At 39.6% G+C, this 23,206-nt stretch overlaps 1 protein-coding gene across 1 annotated transcript in view; it reads left to right on the forward strand.

The window, feature by feature from the left end:
* The window catches only part of CNTNAP2 (contactin associated protein 2), a gene marked incomplete at both ends in the record, with an annotated part of 1,866,690 nt that overhangs the window by 1,112,619 nt on the left and 730,865 nt on the right, over positions 1–23,206 (forward strand). The window contains 1 exon segment of the mRNA XM_080819035.1: positions 10,790–10,961. Within this exon segment, the coding sequence (XP_080675161.1) occupies positions 10,790–10,961 (172 nt within the window).

The following is a 23,206-nucleotide window of genomic DNA, read 5'->3' on the forward strand; positions in this document are numbered from 1 at the left end:
TGACATATTTTAGATAAGAATTTGGAACTTCTGTTGGGGCACCTGGGTGACTCAGTCGTTAAGCCTCTGCCTTCAGCGCAGGTCATGATCTCAGGGTCCTGGGATGGAGCCAGCATCAGGCTTCCCGCTCAGCAGGGATTCTGGTTTTCTCTCTGTCCCTTCCCCCCTATTTATGTGAGTGTATGTGTGTGAGCTCGCTGTCTCTCAAATAAATTAATTAATTAAATCTTAAAAAAAAAAAGAATTTGGAACTTCTCCTGTGCGTCTTTTATAGGACAGTACCTACTTCAGGTTTTCCTCTCTGCCAGCCCATCCTTACTTCCACCAGAGAGAGAATAACATGACACAGAATGATCAAGTCATTTTCTTGCTCACAGTCCTTCACTGTCCGTTTGCTCCTCTAACAGACAGTTGTCGAGCTCCAGCAGGATTCAAAGTCTTGTGTCATTTACATTCTAAAAACAATAGCAATAACAATAAACACTCAGACAGCAAGTCAGATGACAATAAGTGTTATGAAGGACAATGGATTGGGTAAAGGGGGCAGAGCTCTAAGAGGCAGGAGTGTTATCTAACTGGTGGCCAACGGAGTCCTGCAGCAGAGACCAGGAAGGATATGAAGAGGCAAGGGTCAACATCCCCCTTTTTCCAGAATGAAAATCCAAACATCCACTCACTTATCCTCCACCTAACAAATGCAGAGAAGTCCATATAGATGATGTTGTAAAGGTTATTTTCGATTTGTTTCCAAACTTTATAGCAGACATCTTGTATCTTGACCATCTCGCACGTACCCCACGGACTATTCTAAGATAAGTAGGGTGGTGAGCTTTATGGCTTGTGAGTCTTTCTTAACAAATATGCGTGTTTTTTTTTTAAATTAATAGAGAAGCAAGACAGTATTATTGATATCACAAAACTAATACACTGAAAGAGGAGAAGCACACACACACACACACACACACACACACACACACTTACTTATGGAAGTAAATATTTTAAATAAACCAATCCAGATAATTAGAAATTTTGACATCGGTGATAAGAAACAAGAAGCTGAAGAACTAGAACGAGGAAACTAGTAGAACAGTTTTAAATAGGTTGGCCTTGGAAGGTCCTTCTCAAAAGGTGACACGTGAGCTGACCTGAACCATAAGAATAAGTCAGCCATGAAAAAAATGTGAAGAAGAAAATTTGAGGCAGAAAGGGCTTGTTTTCTGAGGCACAGGGGCACGAATGGGGAGGCTGAAACACTGTGAACAAGGACCGCCATCTTACGCAGGGAATTAGGGAACTAGCAGTGTGGGCCCACAAAAGTATGACAGACCCATTCTGAATGTGATAAATTTACTTCAAATGTAAAGTATATATTGAGGAAAAAAATCAAACTTTTGTAGAATTTTTTTCTTTCTTCTTTTTTTTTATTAAGTTCAATTAGCCAGCATATAGAACATCATTATTTTATAGAATTTTCTTGCATTTGGTTTAATTAATATTGTTTTAATTTTTAAATCTTGAAAGGTGTTCTTAGTGGTTTCATGTGTCCTGATGTTTGTAGGGTATAGAAACTCTTTAAATCTGGCTAAGAAGGTATGCCCTGAAGTTGGAGTGGGAGGCAGGAGTCAGAACATTCCGTCTTTTAAGACCACAGAAGTCTTCTGGGTTTGGTAACACAGAGTATCAATATATGCGGATCAAGTGTCAGACCCCCCGCTGAGGAGTCTAACTAAAGAGTAAAAGAGGCCCTTCACTTACATGAAAATCATCACTGAAATTAGGAAGAACACTCCCAGTGACAATCCTTGGGCATCAAATGCAGATTCAAGTGATGGAAAGAGTAAGTAGGACATGGAGAAATGGAGACAGGATAATTTCATTTTACCGGGAGATAATTTCATCTAAAATAAGGTTCTTGAATGGCAGAGATTTTAGCATAAACCAGCATTTCATGTTGGATAAAGCATTAGCTTTTAAAAATAGTTTTTATTTTCAGACAGTTTAAAACTTGGGATAAAAAAGCCAAGATCACAAAAACCACCAGTGTAAGTTTCACCCAGAGACCTTGTTACATTACCCCATGCCGTAACGTCCTGTATAGCAGAAAGACCCCAGCTGGCATCACATGTCACATCCGTGTCCCTGCCTCTGCAGTGTTTGCCAGCAGGAAATCAGATCCTCCGCTGTTTCTTGACTTCCACAGCCTTATCATTCCTGAAGACCTCCTCTGGGCCTGTCTGATGTTTCCTCGTGACAGCACCTGCCTCGTGCATCTGGGGCAGGAGGACCACCAGGCAATGCTTGTTAATCAGGGGCCCGCACGTCTATCAGTCCCGTGACTGGTAGTGATAACTTGGATCACTTGGTTGCAAAGACGTCTCCGCTGTTCCCTGCTGTAAAGCGACTGTTTTCCCCTTTGAAAGTAATATGTTTTTTTTTTTTTTTAATTTTTTTATTTTAATAAACATATAATGTATTTTTATCCCCAGGGGTACAGGTCTGTGAATCGTCTGGTTTACACATTTCACAGCACTCATCATAGCACATACCCTCCCCAATGTCCATTTCCCCACCACCCTCTCCCATCCCCCTTCCCCCCCGCAACCCTCAGTCTGTTTCTTGAGATTGAGTCTTTTATGGTTTGTCTTGAAAGTAATATGTTTTAAGGGAGACACTTAGAGACTTTCTTTGTTCTCCATCTAACTTACACCCACGCATTTGAGTATCCATTGATAGTTCTTGTCTGATTTATTTACTATTGTGATGGTTGCCAAATGGTGACTTTCTAGTTCCAGTATGCTTTTTACATTTATTAGTTAGGATAGGGCTGTAGAAACAGATTCCCTTTTCTCTCCATGTAATTACTCATCTTTATGTGACTCATGGATTCCTATGTTTTTTTCAATGAGATATGATGTATAAATTTCTCCTTCTCTCCATTCCTTTTTTCTTTTGATACTCAAAATATTTTTAATGCTCAAGTTATTTAATACTTAAATTGTCTAGATTTGAACAACGGAAACCTACTTAAGCCTGGCTCCTGTGTCATTCTGATGTGACCCCCATCATTCTTTGAAAACCTTTTTTTTTTTTTTTTAACAGTTGACACACAATGTTAGGTTAGTTTCAGGTGTGCAGCATTTTGACACATCTCTACTTTATGCTGTGCTCACAAGTGTAGCTACCATCTGTCACCATACAAAGCTGTTCCAGTACCACCAGCTCTTCTCTATTGGGGGGTCCCTGTGTCCCTGTGACTCGTTCATTTCATCACTGGAAGCCTCTACTTCCCACTCCCTTCACCCATTTTGCCCAGCCTCCCACACCCTTCCCTTCTGGCAGCCATCAATTTGTTCTCTGCATTTATGGCTTTGTTTCTGCCTTTCTGTTTGTTCATTTGTTTTGTTTGCTAGATTCCATATATGAGTGAAATCACACAGTTTTTGTCTTTCTCTTTCGGATTTATTTCACTGAGCATAATACCTTCGAGGTCCATCCATGGTGTCACAAATGGCAAGATCTCACTTTATTAAAGTTAATAAATCACTTGGAGTGCCTGAGTGGCTCAGTCTGTTAAACATCTGACTCTTGATTTCAGCTCAGGTCAGGATCTCGGGGTTGCAGGATGAAGCTGTATGTCGGGCTCAACGCAAGGTGTGAAGCCTGCTTTAGATTCTCTTTCTCCCTCTGCCTCTGCCCCTCTCCCCCTAAAAAAATAAATTAAAATGAGTTAATTATTTTTCTTTCTCCAAATTTTTATTTGAATTCCAGTTAGTTAACATATAGCGTAATGTTAGTTTCAGGTGTACAATGTAGTGATTCAACACTTCCATACAACACCAGGTCCTCAACACAAGTGCACTCCTTAATCCCCATCACCTGGTTCACCCACCCCTCTTCCTCCCACCTCCCCTCCAGTAACTCTGGTTGTTCACTATAGTTAAGAGTCTGCTTCTTGGTTTGTCTCTCTCCTTTTTTCAAAACCCAACGTTCATCTGTTTCTTAAATTCCACATCTGAGTGAAATCATATGGTATTTGTCTTTCTCTGATTGACTTACTTCACTTAGCACTATGCCCTCTAGATCCATCCATGTTGTTGCAAATGGCAAGATTTCATTCTTTATTCTGACTAAGCAATATGAGTTTTGTGTGTGTGTGTGTGTGTGTGTGTGTGTATACACACACACTCGTATATACATCTTCTTTATCCATTCTTCTATCGATGGGGACTTGGGTTGCTTCCATATGTTATCTACAATGCTGAAATAAAAATAGGAGTGCATATATCTTTTTTGAATTAGTGTTTTTATTTTCTTTGGGTAAATACCCAGTAGTGGAATTACTGGAGCTTATGATACTTCCATTTTTAATTTTTTTTAATTTATGTTTTTAAAGATTTTATTTATGTATTTGGCAGACAGAGATCACAAGTAGGCAGAGAGGCAGGCAGAGAGAAAGGAGAAAGCAGGCTCCCTGCTGAGCAGAGAGCCCGATGCGGGCTCAATCCCAGGACCCTGGAATCATGACCCGAGCTGAAGGCAGAGGCTTTAACCCGCTGAGCCACCCAGGTGCTCCTCTATTTTTAATTTTTTGAAGAACCTCCATACTGTTTTCCACAGTGGCTGCCCCAGTTTAGATTCCTACCAACAGTGCACAAGGGTTCCTTTTTTCTCCACATCCTCACCAACACCTGTTATTTCTTGTCTTTCTGATTATAGCCATTCTGAGCACTTCTTTACTTTCTGGTACAATAAAATGTTCCAGGCTCCCATTGTGCCTTCCTTGACCCAGCTCTGGAATCAGCCATTTCTCCAAGAAGCCTAGAGACTTAGTTTCAGTAGAGAAACTAAGATCTGAACTATAGGGGTATTCACTGCATCTGGGGGTAACCCTGTACCCACACCATCTCTGGTGAATGGTAGGAAACTTTTGTGTATTGAGCCCATACCCAGTTCCATCTAGATCTATTTCTTCAACTAGCTATATAATCCTGACAACCACAAGGGCACCCCGATAAATTAAATTCCAGTCCACACCCACAAGATCATTCAAGATTTTACACTTTTCACTTGTGCCCTCCTTTCCCGACCGTGAGATCCTGGCTCCTGTTATCCTCAATATATTGCTTTATTTGCTCGATGAGCCTGTATTACAGTCGCTCTCCCAGCCATGCAGGGTGGATATGCTACCGACTGCTCTCGCTGGGCATGCGCCAGCCACCCCTGAGCTCACCCTCAGCCCGCTCGCACACCCACCATGGTGAATTATTCAGGTGGGTTGGGTTAACAGCAGAGATGAGTAGACATTTTGCACAATCATCCTAGATTGTATTAGAAGGAAGATCTGAATGCATTCTTAGCATCCTTACTGCATCCCACCAGCCTCTCTCTGACCACCCAAATTTCCCAACTTTAAGATAAGTATGAATCAAGAAATCTTTTATGGGTGTGGCTTTCAGCATGGGCGGTTTCTACCAGTTCCTGTTGCTCTTTCTGTCCCATCAGGTTCACGTGATAACTTACAGCAGTTTTGATTGGTGTTTTAGTGTCAAAACAAATACCAACATGTTTTTCACTGATGTATTTCCGAATTAAAATCTTAAAACCTTTTGTCAGCAAGAATAATAAAATACTCAGTGGACTTCAAATCAGGTATGACGTTTTTTATGTGGGAAGTCTTGGAACAGAAGTCTCCAACGTAATTACAACGACCCTGCAAAGAGGAAAGGTTTCCCATTTCACTGGTAGTGAGAGGCAGTTGAGTCTGCAAAGTGACAATTAGTGTGGGTGTCACTCTGCCAGATCATGGAGCCCAGTGACAACCCATGTGTACACAATGCATTTTTTATTCCAAATTCATAGATATTTAAAGTGTTAAGCCAAAAGAAACAAATGTTAATCTCCTCATTCTATATAATCTTTCTATTAACTTGGCAAATTTCAATTAAGTTTAACTCTCTAGCCATTCATTTCTGACCCTCAGAATCCCAGCTGCAAATTTAGATCTCCAAACAGTCCTGCTGTTAATCTACTAAGTAGGTTAATTCTTGAGCTTTAGAGCGGCCACTGCAAGTATCACAGGCACAGATACGCTGGTCTTTTTCCTGCAGTTATGTTTGTACAGAAGGGGAACAAATGCAGAAAACAAATAACATGTTCTTGACTGCTGCATAAAGACTACATCACGGGGCGCCTGGGTGGCTAAGTGGGTTAAAGCCTCTGCCTTCGGATCAGGTCGCAGTCCCAGGGTCCTGGGATTGAGCCCCGCATCGGGCTCTCTGCTCCTCGAGGAGCCTGCTTCCTCCTCTCTCTCTCTCTGCCTGTGTCTCTGCCTACTTGTGATCTCTATCTGTCAAATAAATAAATAAATAAAAATCTTAAAAAAAAAAAAAAAAAGACTACATCACAATTCAGGGTTCAGCACAGCAAGAGCTTATTCTCTCTTCCTTGTTTGTGGGCCCATAATTCAAGAACAACTCAGCTGGGAAGTTCTAGCTTGAAGTTCTCATGCAGTTGCAGCTTTATGTTTCCTGTAGCCGCAGTCATCTGAAGGCTTGACTAGGATTGGAAGCTCTGCTTGGAGAGGGCTCACTCACACGGCTAGCGAGCTGCGGCTGGCAGTGGGGTCCTATTTCCTCTCCCTACGGGTGCCTCCCCAGTAGACTGCTTGAGGGTCCTCGTGGCCTAGGGGCTGGCTTCCTCAGAGTCAGTGATCCAGGAGACCAACGTAAAAGCCTCTAAGGCCTTTTATTACTAGGCCTGGAAAGTCACAGACACACTGTCACTTCTACAGGGTTCTGTCAGCACTGATTCCGCGTAGGAGGGAACCCCACAGGGTATGACTAGCAGGAGGTGCTGTATGGCCGTTGTGGAGGTCGGTTACCATGGTTTGCCTTCTGGAACACAAAGGTCCGTGTCTCTTCCACATGAAAAAGTATACTTACTTCCTTCAAAGGTCCTTTAAAGCTTCCTTGCATTAGAGGGTCTGCTCAGAATCCAGCAACTCATCATGAGTCAAGTTCATACCAACAGGAAGCTCCTAGGGAAGTCCGAGAACAAAGGCAGGGATTCAGATAGAGCTTCTCACCTGAAGACCCGTGAACAAGATTTGTGCCACCCACACACCCAGCATATGATGGTCAGATAGGCATTGAGTAACCACGTTGGACTGTCTGGTTCAAAGGGGGGCAAAAGGGGGAAATAAGAATGCACAGAAGTAACTGGTCCATAGTGGTTGGAGATTCCAGGCAGGTACACGTTGGTAATTCCTGGATGAGGGCTCCCTTCTCATTGTTTCTTGGAAGTGTTTCTTCATGGGTCTTGGCTCTGCCCTCTGGTCCACAGTTCTGCCTCTCTGGTCCATGCTTCCTTTTAATATAAAAAGTAGCCTTTGTTTATAGCCATATAATTTCCTGCCTGTAGAAGTTTAAAGACACAGTTTCTGTCTGTCCATCTCTTTGTTTTTCAGGCCAAGCTGGTGGTGGTCCCGCAAGTGCAGCTGTCTTACAAATCTGTGGGTTTCCTTTGATTATGCTGGTTTATTCCATTAAGCCAAAGCCACGTCCAGTATCTGATGAAGATAAGCTTTTTAATTTAATTTAGTTTTATTTTTTTATACTGGACTTTTGCTGACATGCTGAGGGAAGAATGTCCTTAGCGTAGGTTAACTCAGGGTATCTGTAAGACATTTGAATAAGCTGTCTAGCATTTCTTTCTTCTGAATGAATAGTTCTTTGAGGCACCACCTAATACATTTTGGAGGTCTTAAGGTGGGTATCACAGTCATACCTCATTGCCATCTTTACATTATGTTTTACTGGTAGTTGACTTTTGCCTGCAAGTGACTTAAATGTTTGCATTATTGGCCATCCGGAGAGACTAGAAGTGAGAAAATACTTTATTTTCAAATCCATCAAGTCCTACTTTCTTTGTATTTAATGGTTTTCTTTAGTTTTTCTCTCTTCTTTTCCCCCCTTTATTATAAATAGATGTTCAGAATTCTCTGCCTGAAATGTCCTTAGCTAGGTTACCCAATTCGTTAAGTATGTTTCCTTCCCATATGATCATGATGTTATTAAACTTCCTACTGCAGCATAGCCAGGATCCAGTTTTCTCTCATTTCCACTCACATTTATTCCTCACTTTCCTTTAAGCCGTTACTGACAACCTTCTCAAGAGCCATCGTCAGGCTTCTGCTCACAGTCTTTGTGAAGGCTGCCCGGCTTACTTGTACATCCCAGTCCTTAGGTCACTGCCACTTCTGTAGGTTTTTGTTGTAATTCCCTCCCAGTACCAAATTTATTACTAGGTATTCATTATTGCATAAACAAATTGCCCCAAAATTTAATAGCTGGAAACCATGATTTATTATCTCTCATGGGATTTTCTAGAAGTCTGTTCATGGAATGATCAGCTAGCAGTCTCAGAAACCAAGCCAGATACTAGTATCAGAAGTCACACACAACCACCGCTTCATAGTTTTCTACTGACCAGAGTCAGGGCTAACTTAGGGTAGAAGGAGATTAGGAAAGGGTTTGAATACCAGATGCAAGGATTAATGGACTTCCTCTTGGAAATGTTAGACATAATGCAAGGAAATGAAAAAAAAAAAAAAAAGACACCCTAAATTTTAATAGATATATATAGTAGTTTGTCCTGTAACTGTCTTCACCTAGAATGTATCCCGTGTAGAAAAGTAAAGGGATTTGACAATTTCAAACTCCAGAATTTGTCAGGGCCAAATAGAACATTGTTAGGAGTGACTGATGAAGTCTTGTTTTATGACCTTAATTATGTCCAGTTCATAGTGATCTGTGTGTTACACAGCTGCTTTGCTTCAGAGATCTTGTTCTCACAAATAGATCAACTCATTTCGAAATATTTCAAAGCTAGTGTGGATATTTAGAGACTCCCAAGTACTCAAAAAAACAGAACCAAATGATCGTCTTGTTAAGAGCAGTCAATAAAGTTACAGCTGGATGTTTTCTCTCTGCTAAGTTTAGACATTATACTCCATTCAATTTTATCTTGATTAAACAGATTGAAAATCATATGTATGCATACAACTAGTCTAAATGGGCCACTTATCTAAGATCAGCAGTTTTCTGAGGAGACTAACAATGCAAATGAAAAAAAAAATGTGACTTAGGGAAAGATATATACATGCCATATGTTTGATATCGGAAGTAGATTTTTTTTTATTTTTATTTTTATTTTATTTTATTTTATTTTATTTTATTTATTTGACAAACAGAGATCACAAGTAGACAGATAGGCAGGCAGAGAGAGAGGAGAAAGCAGGCTCCCCGCTGAGCAGAGAGCCCGATGCGGGGCTCGATCCCAGGACCCTGGGATCATGACCGGAGCTGAAGGCAGAGGCTTTAACCCTCTGAGCCACCCAGGCGCCCCCGGAAGTAGATTTTTTAAGTCAAGAAATTAATTTAAGTAGAATCCTGTTTTTACATAGTACAGTGTTGATAGAAAAATGATATACAGCTCTGTGATTAACTCTTAAAGGGAATTCAAATGATAATTACTAGACTTGAAATATCATAACCTATTAATAATGGAAGAAAGGTTTCTATTGTCCTAAACTGGTATTACTAGTCAAATAGGACATTTTTTTTTTTTTTAAATCGCTCATGGTCAATTTTTTTCGATAAGTTTTCTATTGGAAGTTCACTTTTATCAACTTAATGACACGTCTTGATCCCAACCCATTCTGTACATATTTTTTTTCTGTAGCTACAATATTAGACTAAAATGAATATGTTAATAACTTTAGAATTTTAAGCAAATTAGTACAGTTTAAATTTGCTCCAATAGTAAATTTGGTGTGAGGAAAAATATGAAAAGTAGACACTTTTGAGACTTTCTGGAGATACTTAATGGGATAGAGAAGTATTTTTTTCCTATGACTGGCATATAGATTTAATGCACATACTAAGAATTATGCATTTTTTTCCTATTAAAAAGGCATAATTTAGGTAATTGACTCATGTTGGTATTTTAAAGTTATTTTGCAATTAAATTTTTAATGTCTGACTTTAAACTTTGTATATGTATCTTCTGTTGCCTAATAGAACCACTGGTATTTACTTTTTTTTTGTCTTGCTATTCCTTCTCTTTTTAGTTTCATTTCTTATCATTATCATATCTTATCATTTATGCTCCCTATATCATATTAGCTATATAAGATAGATATTCAGAGTAGCTGGGCCTTCTGCCTCCATTTATTTCTTTATAATGTTTCTTTGGATTTGATAAATCAAGAAATCATTTGTAATGCAAATATCTTTTTGGATTGAGTTAGACATTAATCCATAAAAGAAAGCCACCATAATCAATAATGATTTAGTTTCTTGACATCTGCATAACAGGGCTCTAGGGTATTAAGAAAGTAGAAGTAAATTTGAAGGCATAAAAGGAAGGTGGTAGGTAGTTGGGGTAGGTCTAAAGTTTTATGTTTTAATGTCTGAAGAGAGAGTCAGGTGAGGAAGTGTAGGAGTGAGCCTTCAAGAGCAGAGGGACAGAGTTATGTGACAGACCGAGGAAGAAAATGTCACAGAGAAAATATGACGATGGTAGATCCCAGAGACAAACATTCACCAGGTTCAACCCTTCCTTCATCTCCTGAAATAATACTGCTTTCTCAAAAGATTCCATTTTCTGCGTTGAACAGGACATCAACAAGGAACAACAGGGCGGCTGTGGTCATGGAAGACAGCCGGAGGAATTTTAGTGAGGCATGCTGTACGCAGAAGGTAACTTTCCCACTTCTTCTCTCTCACAGGTTTTCTGAACCAGATGAATAATTCCAGTCACTCTGTCCTTCAGCCTTCATTCCAAGGATGCATGCAGCTCATCCAAGTGGATGACCAACTGGTGAATTTATATGAAGTGGCACAGAGGAGGCCGGGGAGTTTTGCGAACGTCAGCATCGACATGTGCGCCATCATAGACAGGTATGCAGTCTTTTCGTACTACTTCTAAGTGTCCAAACTTCTGAATTCATGCTTTTGTTGTGGGACAAGAGAAACACACACACACACACACACGCACACACCCCACGTATAAGAGGTAAAGCGGAGGAGCCATCTGTCATGCCTACAGCATATGTGTGATTTTAGCAGTGACATTTATAGCAAGACCTGGGTATATATGCTAGAACAATCTGGGATGTCATGCCAATCTCCCTCCATAAATGTGAGCATTATGCAGGTAATTTTGCAAGCAACAGCTGAGTTATAAAGGAACTCAGTTTATTTTAAATTTTGCTTCCTACGCCCACAAGCAGAAATGTCCCTTCTCTTCTTGTGTTGGTCACGACTCATGCTCAGCATATTTTCCCCTCCAAAGCCCTCTCCTGAAGGAAAAGAAGCTTATAAATGTTGGCAGGCAGTATGGGAATTTACTGAAACAGAATATTTAATGTAATTGAGTCTGCTTACAAAATATACATACTGAAATATTGCAAAATTTAATCTATATTCATTTTTGCAAATCTGGGGAGGAGCTTTTTTTTTATAAAAACCTAGTTGACTTTTCACAGAGTAGAAAGATACAACTCTTACATGAACTATTACATCATTACATACACTAACCTTAATATATTTCTAAAAAGTGCCTTTCATTCTACCATGAAAAGTAGTATGAGATATTTCATCCATAAATAAACCATATCTAACTTTGCGTTGAATTTAACCTGGTGATTTTTAGGTGATTTTCTAAACGGTATTCAAATCTTTTATGAGAGGGCTATCTTACTCTGAAAAATAATTTTATTAATTTTATATTTTGCAAGATGAAAGTTTCAGAAGTCTTAGTCTGCTCCCAGCAAAGAGTAGACTTTCAGTCTCTAGTAATCTTACTTCATTTAAGAGGAGATCCTTAGGAAAGTCATCCAAAGACATAAAATGAACCTTAAAAAGACATAAAATCATCTATAATAAAGTAAGTTTGCTGCCATATAATCTCAATAAAATTATATCCATGTGAATGGTAAATTACAGTTTAAATGATGGCTATAGAATGTAACTTTTTTAAGTCTTGATGTGTTTATAATGAGACTTGATGACATAGCATAGTTCTTATTTCTGTTACATATTTGCAAATACCCATCCTGTTGGCCTAACCAATTTATATTTAAACAGAACAGTGAACAATTTTAATGGAAATATATTCCTAATTTTTGAACCAGCAATAATGCAATAGCTATTATTTCTGCCTAAAGCAAGTGGTAGCAATAATAAGAAAAACTGAGACATGAATGTTTTAAGACCATATTTGTGATATTTTATATTTATCTATAAATTTTTATTAATTGTCTTCCATACAGGAAGATTTTTCCTTCTTAGTAATATGTATACAGCAGATTGAGTTATTTTAGTGCCTTGTCCATTTTCCATGTCAGTAGATTTAATGATATAATAATTTCTGTCAATAAACTAACCCAAGTTAGTTTATTCAGCTTTTGTAAACAGGCTAGATTTTATGGTGATGTTGCTATTTACTTCGAACAGCATGTATCCTGGACATTATGTGTAAATTGTTTGCTACCAAAGAAATATGGGTAAGATGTTGAGACTTTAATGTTTTACTTCCATGGAGGGAGTAGGTGCTAAATTGGCCCCAAAAGAATGAATGGGATTTTTATATATGAAGAAGATGGAAAATGGCTTTTCTGATGAGAAGAACGATGCAAGAAAAAGATGGAGAATAGGGAATATAGATTTCAATTTTTGGCAGATACAAGAATATACAAAATATTTTTTCACCAAAATGGGTCAGTCCCATTGTCCATATTGCCAAGCATCCTATAGCTGACAGAACAAAGAATATGTCTTTTTATCCTCCAGTATGATAACCCAGTAGAGTAGCTATGGGGAATTTGTCACCTCTGACAAATGAACTATTCTGAAGTCCGTTAGGGAATCTATTTTCTGTTTGTTCTAGTTTTTGAAGGCAATGACTTCTTTTTTTCCTCCCTAAATTGACGTGTAATTGACATATAACAATATATTAGTTTTAGGTATAAAACGTAGTGAATGGATATGTATCACAAAATGATCATCAGGGCAATAGCTTATGTACATTAATATCCAATATGTGAAAGAACACATTCCTTTATTCATCTAAAATGTTTCCAGTTCAAAATTGTCATCTGTGAAGTGTTGTATTTTTGTATGTTTGAAAAGACTGTTTTCACCTTATGCCAACCATTGAGGAGCTCATTGATGATCTCACCCTTACTCTGTGTCTTTCCATGTGAGGGCACCAGTGGTTTTTGCCTGTCTTCATATAACAGTGACCACCAGATAACACTGGAATGATACATTCCCAGCCCATCTCTAGTTTGATGTTTTCCCTCTAACTAAAACTTTGCAACTGCCCAATCTGTGCCATTTTATTTTCAAACCATCTAAATTTTCCCTAAGTAAGCCTACAGTGGCTCTTTCTTACTTTGCTCCTTTCAGATTTCAGCTTGATTGATTTGAGAGCTATTTTTGAAAGAAAAAAAAAAAAAAAGAATAGATGAGAACATAGGGTAAAAAAAAAAAATAGAAAAGCTACCACAGGCACAATTTTTATGAAATATTTGGAGATGATAGAAGCAGCTGCAGTGATTTGATGAGTGGAATTTAGGGAAATCATTTGGGGAAGATGATGGGGTTTTGCTGTGTGTCATAGGGGAATACCCGATGATTTGAACTTATTTCTCTTTCTTTGTGTGTGGATTTACTTGTGGCTTGTTTTATTTACTTGTTTGTTTTCTGAGCACAGCAATGAATCAAGAAAAGAGTGAGCACGCCAAGCTGTAGAATTCAGTAGTGTGTTCTGAGTGTACCCATGGTGCCAGGCACTGTTCTAGGCACATAGGATATATCATTGAACAAAATAGACAAAGGTCCTTGTACTTGTAAAGGAAGAAAAACAAATGTAATAAGGAAGAAAATATTATAGTAGGAAGAAATAAGTTCTGTGGGAAAAAATAAAAAAGAAGAAGGAGCAAATCAAGGAGAACTGGCATTCCAAGAGATTGAGGTGTTGGGCTGTAGTCTAAATGGGTTGGTCAGAGTTAGCCTTATTGAAAAGATATTAGTTCAAGACCTGAAAGAAGTAATAGAATTTGCCAGTTCTGTTGGCAAGAGAAAAGTCAGTATGGAGAGGACAGTCAGAGCAACAAGGCTCCCTGGCATGATCTAGGATTGGCATCGGGACCAGAATGGCAAATTTGGAAGGACAAGTAGAGTTGTGGGAGAAGAGGCCAGAGCAGTTCTAGAGGCCAGGTTCTGGAGATCTATAGGTTATTTTAATGATTTGGTTTTTATTCTGAGGGAATGAAGGAGCCATGCGGCTTTCTAAGTAGAGCAGTGACATGATCTGTCTTACTTAAAAGGATAACTCTAGGGGCACCTGGGTGGCTCAGTGGGTTAAGCCTCTGCCTTTGGCTCAGGTCATGATCTCAGGGTCCTGGGATCGAGCCCCGCATCAGGCTCTCTGCTCAGCGGGGAGCCTGCTTCCCCCCCCCCCCTGCCTGCTGCTCTGCCTACTTCTGATCTCTCTCTGTCAAATAAGTAAGATCTTTTTAAAAAAATAATAAAATAAAATAAATAAATAAAAATAAAAGGATAACTCTGGCTGTGGGAGGAGGAAAGGTAGGAACAAGGAGCCTATTATAGTAATCTAGGTGAGAGGTGCTAGTGGCCTAAGATCAGAGTGCTAGCATAAGAGGTCGTGAGATGCAGTCAGTTCTGAATATATTTAGAAAGTAGAGTCAATAGGGTTTCTTGATGGACCAAATATTAGAGTTAGAGAATAAACACAAATTATTTAGTTTAAGCAACTGGAAGGAAGGAGTTACCATCTTCCAGTGGGAAGACTAGGGCAGAGAAGATTGGTCAAGGGTTGAGGAAAAAGATCAGGAATTCAGTGTTGAAATTTGTGCTGGACATAGTGGATATATCAAGAAGGCAGTTGGATATATGTACATAAGAGGCATGTATCTGCAGATTACACAATAAAATGCTATCTGATGAAATCTCCATGTTTGCCTGTTGAGGGCCTCTGGTTTCTTTAACTGTATTTCATGAAGAGCCATAGACGTGGAAGGAGAGATCGTGAATAGCGGGCAGAAAGCCTCTTCCAACATTGGTAGCCTGTAGCTTTACCCTTTGAAGGATACCCTGCTCTTGGAGAGGAGGGCTTTCATCAAACCTTCAGTCACTAGTATATTCTTTGAAAATGACAAAATACCTAACAAATAACTTCTCTGTTTCTCCTGGATGATTGTCACCTTTTATTTGCTCCTAGAGCCTTTATTTTGTTGGCTCCTTGTGGCAGATGTCTTCAGGTGCCCTCTCAGTTCCTCTTCTTGATCTACTTCTCTCTAACTTCTTTGTAGGTGTGAGCATCTGAGAGTCAGAAACCTACTAAACACTCCTAGAACTGACTAAAGTTGAGTTTGTTCACTTCCTCCCATAGGGTATCACAAAGTGGGTAGAGGGCAGTTAGGGAAGGGAATTGAGAAGGAGCCTTGGGCATATCCTGGAAAGTGTTGGTCAAATGTGTAAACTAGGAGAGTTGCAATAACAGACTGTGGAACTTGTGAATCTATGTGGAGTTACTGTTTGATTAGCTTGCCTGTGATTCTCATCTAGGACATAGGGGATGATAAAGGTGGTGTTAGGATATTTTGAGCTTATGTAGGTGGTGTTCATGACTGGTCTGGCAAACTTTACCTGCTTTGTGGGTAATATTAATAATACAGTACATCTTGCTGGTTGTGATTTCTATATCCATCATCAGGCCACCCTCATCGTGTAGCTCCAGAGAGATATTATTTCTTTGTTGTAGGCAGGATTGACAATGGGATACAGTCCTGGCTAATGAGAGATAAGCAGAAGTCAGCTATGGTGTTCTTGAGGAAGCTTTTAGTTTCTTGATACACATGTCACTCCTTCTGTTCCACTGTCCTTGTTCAGAGACCTGGAGCTGTATGGTCTAGAGTACCAGAACTCAAGTGATCCAGAGTCAGCAAGCACCTTCACTCCTTTTTTTAGGTGAAGAGAAGCAATTCCTGTTTATTTAAGTCACTGTGAGTCAAGTTCTCTTCTTCTTGGAGCCAAAAACATCTGCCCTTTCCCTATTCTCCATTCTAAAGTCAAGCAGTACTTTTTTTTTTTTTTTTCACCAGAACACAGAGGAACACATTCCCAAGTATGGAAATGGCTTTGAAACAAAACATGGTAAATTTATTTTAGGATATATTAAGTTGCATGCCAGTGATGTTCCCCAGGGATTGAACTTTGGGGACAAAATGGCCATTTAGAGGCCAAAGCACATTTATATTGTTAGAATCAGCAGTGGGTAGAAAAATTAGTAAAAGTAGTTCATTAGAATGAGAATCTTCCTTACCTTTCCTATAATCTCCCTTGTAAATATGGTAAGAAACAAAACCGGTAAACATTCTAGAGAGCACAGAAAGCATAAAAGGAAGAGTAAATGCCCCAACTTAACCACAGCCTACAAAATTACCCCTTGAGAAATTGAATAGACTGGATCCTATTTTTGAGTTAGTAATTAAGTCTTCATTATATATTTGGATAGAAGTGCATAATCGTAGACACAGTTTTTATTTTTTTAGTTAAATGGTTTCTTTTTTTTGTTCAATGCTTTCTTTTTATTTATTTATTTATTTTTTTAAACATATAATGAATTATTAGCCCCAGGGGTATAGGTCTGTGAATCGTCAGGCTTACACACTTCACAGCACTCACCATATCACATACCTTCCCCAATGTCCATAATGCAACCATCTTCCCCATCCCCCCATCCCCCCAGCAACCCTCAGTTTGTTTTGTGAGATTAAGAGTCTATTATGGTTTGTCTCCCTCTTGATCCCATCTTGTTTCATTTCTTCCTTCCCTACCCCCCAAACCCCTACGTTGCCTCTCCAATTCCTCATATTAGGGAGATCATATGATAATTGTCTCTCTCTGATTGACTTATTTCGCTCAGCATAATACCCTGTAGTTCCACCCCTGTCATTACAAATGGCATGATTTCGTTTCTTTTGATGGCTGCATAGTATTCCATCACACACACACACACACACACACACACACACACACACACACCACTTCTTCTTTATCCATTGATCTTTCGATGGACATTTAGGTTCTTTCCATAGTTTGGCTATTGTGGACATTGCTGCTATAAACATTTGGGTGCATGTGCCCCTTCAGATCACTACATCTCTATCTTTAGGGTAGATACCCAGTAGTATGATTGCTGGGTCGTAGAGTAGCTCTATTTTCAACTTTTTCAGGAACCTCCATACTATTTTCCAGAGTGACTGCACCAGCTTGCATTCCCATCAACAGTGTAGGAGGGTTCCCCTTTCTCCGCATCCTCACCAGCATCTGTCATTTCCTGACTTAATTTTAGCCATTCTGACTGGTGTGAGGTGGTATCTCATTGTGGTTTTGATTTGTATTTCCCTGATGCTGAGTAATGTGGAGCACTTTCTCATGTATCTGTTGCCTGTCTGGATGTCTCCTTTGCAGAAATGTCTGTTCATGTCCTCTGCTCATTTCTTGATTGGATTACTTGGTCTTTGGATGTTGAGTTTGATAAGTTCTTTATAGATTTCGGATACTAACCCTTTATCTGATATGTCGTTTGCAAATATCTTCTCCCATTCTGTCAGTTGTCTTTTGGTTTTGTTAACTGTTTCCTTTGCTGTGCAAAAGCTTTTGATCTTGATGAAGTCCCAATAGTTCATTTTTGCCCTTGCTTCCCTTGCCTTTGGTGATGTTTCTAGGAAGAAGTTGCTGCAGCTGAGGTTGAAGAGGTTGCTGCCTGTGTTCTCCTCAAGGATTTTGATGGATTCCTTTCTCACATTGAGGTCCTTCATCCATTTTGAGTCTATTTTCATGTGTGGTATAAGGAAATGGTCCAGTTTCATTTTTCTGCATGTGGCTGTCCAATTTTCCCAACACCATTTGTTGAAGAGACTCTTTTTTCCATTGGACATTCTTTCCTGCTTTGTCAAAGGTTAGTTGACCACAGAGTTGAGGGTCTATTTCTGGGCTCTCTGTTCTGTTCCATTGATCTATGTGTCTGTTTTTATGCCAGTACCATACTGTCTTGATGATGACAGCTTTGTAGTAGAGCTTGAAGTCTGAAATTGTGATACCACCAATTTTGGCTTTCTTTTTCAACATTCCTCTGCCTATTCGAGGTCTTTTCTGGTTCCATATAAATTTTGGGATTATTTGTTCCATTTCTTTGAAAAAATGGTTGGTATTTTGATAGGGATTGCATTAAACATGTAGATTGCTTTTGGTAGCATAGACATTTTCACAATATTTGTTCTTCCAATCCATGAGCATGGAACATTTTTCCATTTCTTGATGTCTTCCTCTATTTCTTTCGTGAGTACTTTATAGCTTTCTGAGTACAGATTCTTTGCCTCTTTGGTTAGATTTATTCCTAAGTATCTTACGGTTTTGGGTGCAATTGTTAATGGGATAGACTCCTTAATTTCTCTTTCTTCTGTCTTGCTGTTGGTGTATAGAAATGCAACTGATTCCTGTGCATTGATTTTATATCCTGACGCTTTACTGAATTCCTGTACAAGTTCTAGCAGTTTTGGAGTTCAGTCTTATGGGTTTTCCACATAAAGTATCATATCATCTGCAAAGAGTGAGAGTTTGACTTCTTTGCTGATTCGGATGCCTTTAATTTCTTTTTGTTGTCTGATTGCTGAGGCTAGGACTTCTAGTACTATGTTGAATATAGCAGTGGTGACAGTGGACAGCCCTGCCATGTTCCTGACCTTAGAGGAAAAGCTCTCAGTTTTTCTCCATTGAGAATGATACTCGCTGTGGGTTTTTCATAGATGGCTTTGATGATATGGAGGTATGTACCTTGTATCCCTACACTGTGAAGAGTTTTGATCAAGAAAGGATGCTGTACTTTGTCAAATGCTTTTTCAGCATGTATTGAGAGTATCCTATGGTTCTTGTTCTTTCTTTTATTAATGTATTGTATCATATTGATTGATTTGCAGATGTTGAACCAACCTTGCAGCCCAGGAATAAATCCCACTTGGTCATGGTGAATCATCCTTTTAATGTACCATTGGATCCTACTGACTAGTGTTCTAGTGAGAATTTTCACATCTGTGTTCATCAAGGATATTTGTCTGTAATTCTCCTTTTTGATGGGGTCTTTGTCTGGTTTTGGGATCAAGATAATGCTGGCCTCATAAAATGAGTTGGGAAGTTTTCCTTCCATTTCAATTTTTTGGAACAGTTTCAGGAGAATAGGCATTAATTCTTCTTTAAATGCTTGGTAGAATTCCCCTGGGAAGCCATCTGGCCCTGGGCTCTTGTTTGTTGGGAGATTTTTGATGACTGTTTCAATCTCCTTACTGGTTATGGGTCTGTTCAAGTTTTCTATTTCTTCCTGGTTCAGTTTTGGTAGTTTATACATCTCTAGGAACGCATCCATTTCTTCCAGATTGTCAAATTTGCTGACGTTTAGTTGCTTATAGTATGTTCTTATAATTGTTTGTATTTCTTGGGTGTTGGTTGTAATCTCTCCTCTTTCATTCATGATTTTATTAATTTGGGTCCTTTCTGTTTTCTTTTTGATAAGTCTGGCCAGGGGTTTAGCAGTCTTATTAATTCTTTCAAAGAACCAGCTCCTAGTTTCTTTGATTTGTTCTACTGTTTTTTCGGTTTCTATTTCATTGATTTCTGCTTTGATCCTTATTATTTCTCTTCTCCTGCTGGGTTGTAGGCTTTCTTTGCTGTTCTTTCTCCAGTTCCTTTAGGTGTAGGTTTAAGTTATATATTTGAGACCTTTCTTTTTTCTTAAGAAAGGCTTGCTTTCCTCTCAGGACTGCCTTTGTTGTATCTCACAGGTTTTGAACAGTTGTTTTTTTCATTTTCATTTGTTTCCATGAATGTTTTGAATTCTTCTTTAATTTCCTGGTTGACCAATTCATTCTTTAGTAGGATGCTTTTTAGCCTCCATGTATTCGGGCTCTTTCCAACTTTCCTCTTGTGATTGAGTTCTAGCTTCATAGCATTGTGGTCTGAAAATATTCAGGGAATGACCCCAGTTTTTTGGTACCTGTTAAGACCTGAAATGTGACCCAGGATGTGATTTATTCTGGAGAATGTTCCATGTGCACTAGAGAAGAATGTGTATTCTGTTGCTTTGGGATTGAATGTTCTGAATACTTCTGTCGTGTCCATCTGGTCCAGTGTGTCACTTAAGGCCTTTATTTCCTTGTTGATCTTTTGCTTGGATGGTCTGTCCATTTCAGTGAGGGGGGTGTTAACGTCCCCTACTATTATTGTATTATTGTATATGTGTTTCTTTGATTTTGTTATTAATTGGTTTATATAGTTAGCTACTCCCATGTTAGGGGCATAGATATTCAAAATTGTTAGATATTCTTGTTGGACAGACCCTTTGAGTATGATATAGTGTCCTTCCTCATCTCTTATTATAGTCTTTGGTTTAAAATCTCATTTATCTACTATAAGGATTACCACCCCAGGTTTCTTTTGATGTCCATTAGCATGGTAAATTGTTTTCCACCCCCTCACTTTAAATATAGTAGTGCCTTTGGGTAATTATGAGTTTCTTGTAGACAGCATATTGATGAGTTCTGTTTTTTATCCATTCTGATACCCTGTGTCTTTTGATTGGGGCATTTTAGCCCATTTACATTCAGGGTAACTTTTTTTTTAAATTTTTTATTTTTTATTAACATATAATTTATTATTAGCCCCAGTGGTACAGGTCTGTGAATTGCCAGGTTTATACACTTCACAGCACTCACCATTGCACATACCCTGTCCAATGTCCATAACCCAACCACCCTGTCCCTACCCCTGTCCCGCCAGCAACCCTCAGTTTGTTTTGTGAGATTGAGAGTCTCTTATGGTTTGTCTCCCTCCCAATCCCATCTTGTTTCATTTTTTCCTTCGACTCAGGGTAACTGTTGAGAGATATGAATTTAGTGCCATTGTATTGCCTGTAAGGTGACTGTTACTGTATATTGTCTCTGTTCATTTCTGGTCTACTACTTTTAGGCTCTCTCTTCGCTTAGAGGACCCCTTTCAATAATTCCTGTAGGACTGGTTTGGTGTTTACAAATTCTTTTAGGTTTTGTTTGTCTTGGAAGCTTTTTATCTCTCCTTCTATTTTCAATGATAGCCTAGCTGGATATGGTATTCTTGGTTGCATGTTTTTCTCATTTAGTGTTCTGAATATATCATGCCAGTTCCTTCTGGCCTGCCAGGTCTCTGTGGATACGTCTGCTACCAATCTAATATTTTTACCGTTGTATGTTACAGACTTCTTGTCCTGGGCTGCTTTCAGGATTTTCTCTTTGTCACTAAGACTTGTAAGTTTTACTATGATGATGGGGTGTGGACCTATTCTTATTGATTTGGGGGGCTGGGATTCTCTGTGCCTCCTGGACTTTGGTGCTTGGTGCCTTTGCCATATTAAGGAAATTCTCTATAATAATTCGCTCCATTATACCTTCTGCCCCCCTTCTCTCTTCTTCTTATCTTCTGATAAGATAAGTTGGTTGGAAAAAGAAAGAAAAAGAAAGTGGAGAGAATTTGCTCAGGCTGGAGACTAGAACAAAGCCCTGTGCTAGATTTAGGGTATATTTTGATCTATTAGAAGAAGTTGTATCCCAAAAAAAAATTTTTTTTAAGATTTTATTCATTTATTTGACAGACAGAGGTCACAAGTAGGCAGAGAGGCAAGCAGAGAGAAAGGAGGAAGCAGGCTCCCCGCTGAGCATGGAGCCTGATGTGGGGCTCGATCCCAGGACCCTGGGATCATGACCTGAGCCAAAGGCAGAGGCTTTAACCCACTGAGCCACCTAGTCACTCCCCAAAAATTTTTAGAAGAAAAAACCCTATATGTATATAAAATATAAAGTTAGATACAATGAAGGATAAAATGTGACTCCAATAATGAAGGTTTGAAAAGACTTTTTTAGAAAGGTATTGTTAAGATATACTATTTAAAAAATGTTAAAAGAGGAAAGAGTAAAAGTTAAAAAAATTAGAATAAGAAAAAAAAAACTAAATAAATTTAATTAACTTTGTAAGACTGAAGAATCATGGGGAGAAAGCCATGAATTCCATGCTTTGCTTTCCTGTCCTCTGGAATTCTGCTGTTCTCCTTGATCAGTGAGTTTGGTTTTGGCTGGATGTTCTTGCTGATCTTCTGGGGGAAGAGCCTGTTGCAGTGATTCTCAAGTGTCTTTGCCCGTGGTGGAATTGCACCACCCTTGCCAGGGGCTGGGCTAAGTTATCTGCTCGGGTTCACTCTTGGAGCTTTTGTTCCCTGAACACTTTCTGTAGAGCTCTGGTGGATGGGAATGAAAATGGTGGCCTCCCAATCTCCGCCCGGACGAGTTGAGAGCTTGGGGCCCCACTCCTCAGTGCGCCCTCGGAGAAAAGTGGTCAAATACTCCTGTCTCCCTGGTCTCCAGCCATACTCCAAGCTCACCCAGCCTGTGACCAAGCATTTCTCTCTGGCACACAGCCCTGTTTGGAGTCTCCAAACCCAGCAGATCCTGCTGCTCAGCTCTTCCCGCAGGTGAAGGTTAGTCTCCCCGGATCTGCCACTTGTGGGTTCCCTGCTCAAAGAGCAGTGGTCTGACTGTGCCACAGATCACAGCTTAAGGTAACCCTGAGCTGAGAGCTCACTCCTCTGCTCCGTCTCTGTAGCCAGCTTCCCCGCTCTAGTACCTGCGAGCTCTGCGACACTCAGACACCCCCGATCTTTCTGTGACCCTGTGGGACCTTTGACCACGCTTTCCCTGCAAGGGCTCCACCCTCGCTTAGCCCCTGGAGCGATGTCCCTCAGTGGAGCAGACTCCTAAAAGTTCTGATTTTGTGCTCCATTGCTCTGCCGCTTGCCAGGAGCTGGTGCCTCCCCTGCGGTCTATCTTCCTGTCACTTCAGATTCACTTCTCCACACATTCTACCTTTCAGAAAGTGGTCGATTTTCTGTTTCTAGAATTGCTGCTCTTCTTCTCTTCAATCTCCTTTGGGGTTTGTAGGTGTTCGGAATGGTTTGATAAGCTATCTAACTAATCTCCTGCTACCTGATGTCGTCTCAGCCTGCTACTCCTCTGCCATCTTGACTTGGGAATTGT

Source organism: Martes martes (genome assembly GCF_963455335.1).
Source record: "Martes martes genome assembly, chromosome: 11".
In the NCBI taxonomy this organism is placed as follows: domain Eukaryota; kingdom Metazoa; phylum Chordata; class Mammalia; order Carnivora; family Mustelidae; genus Martes; species Martes martes.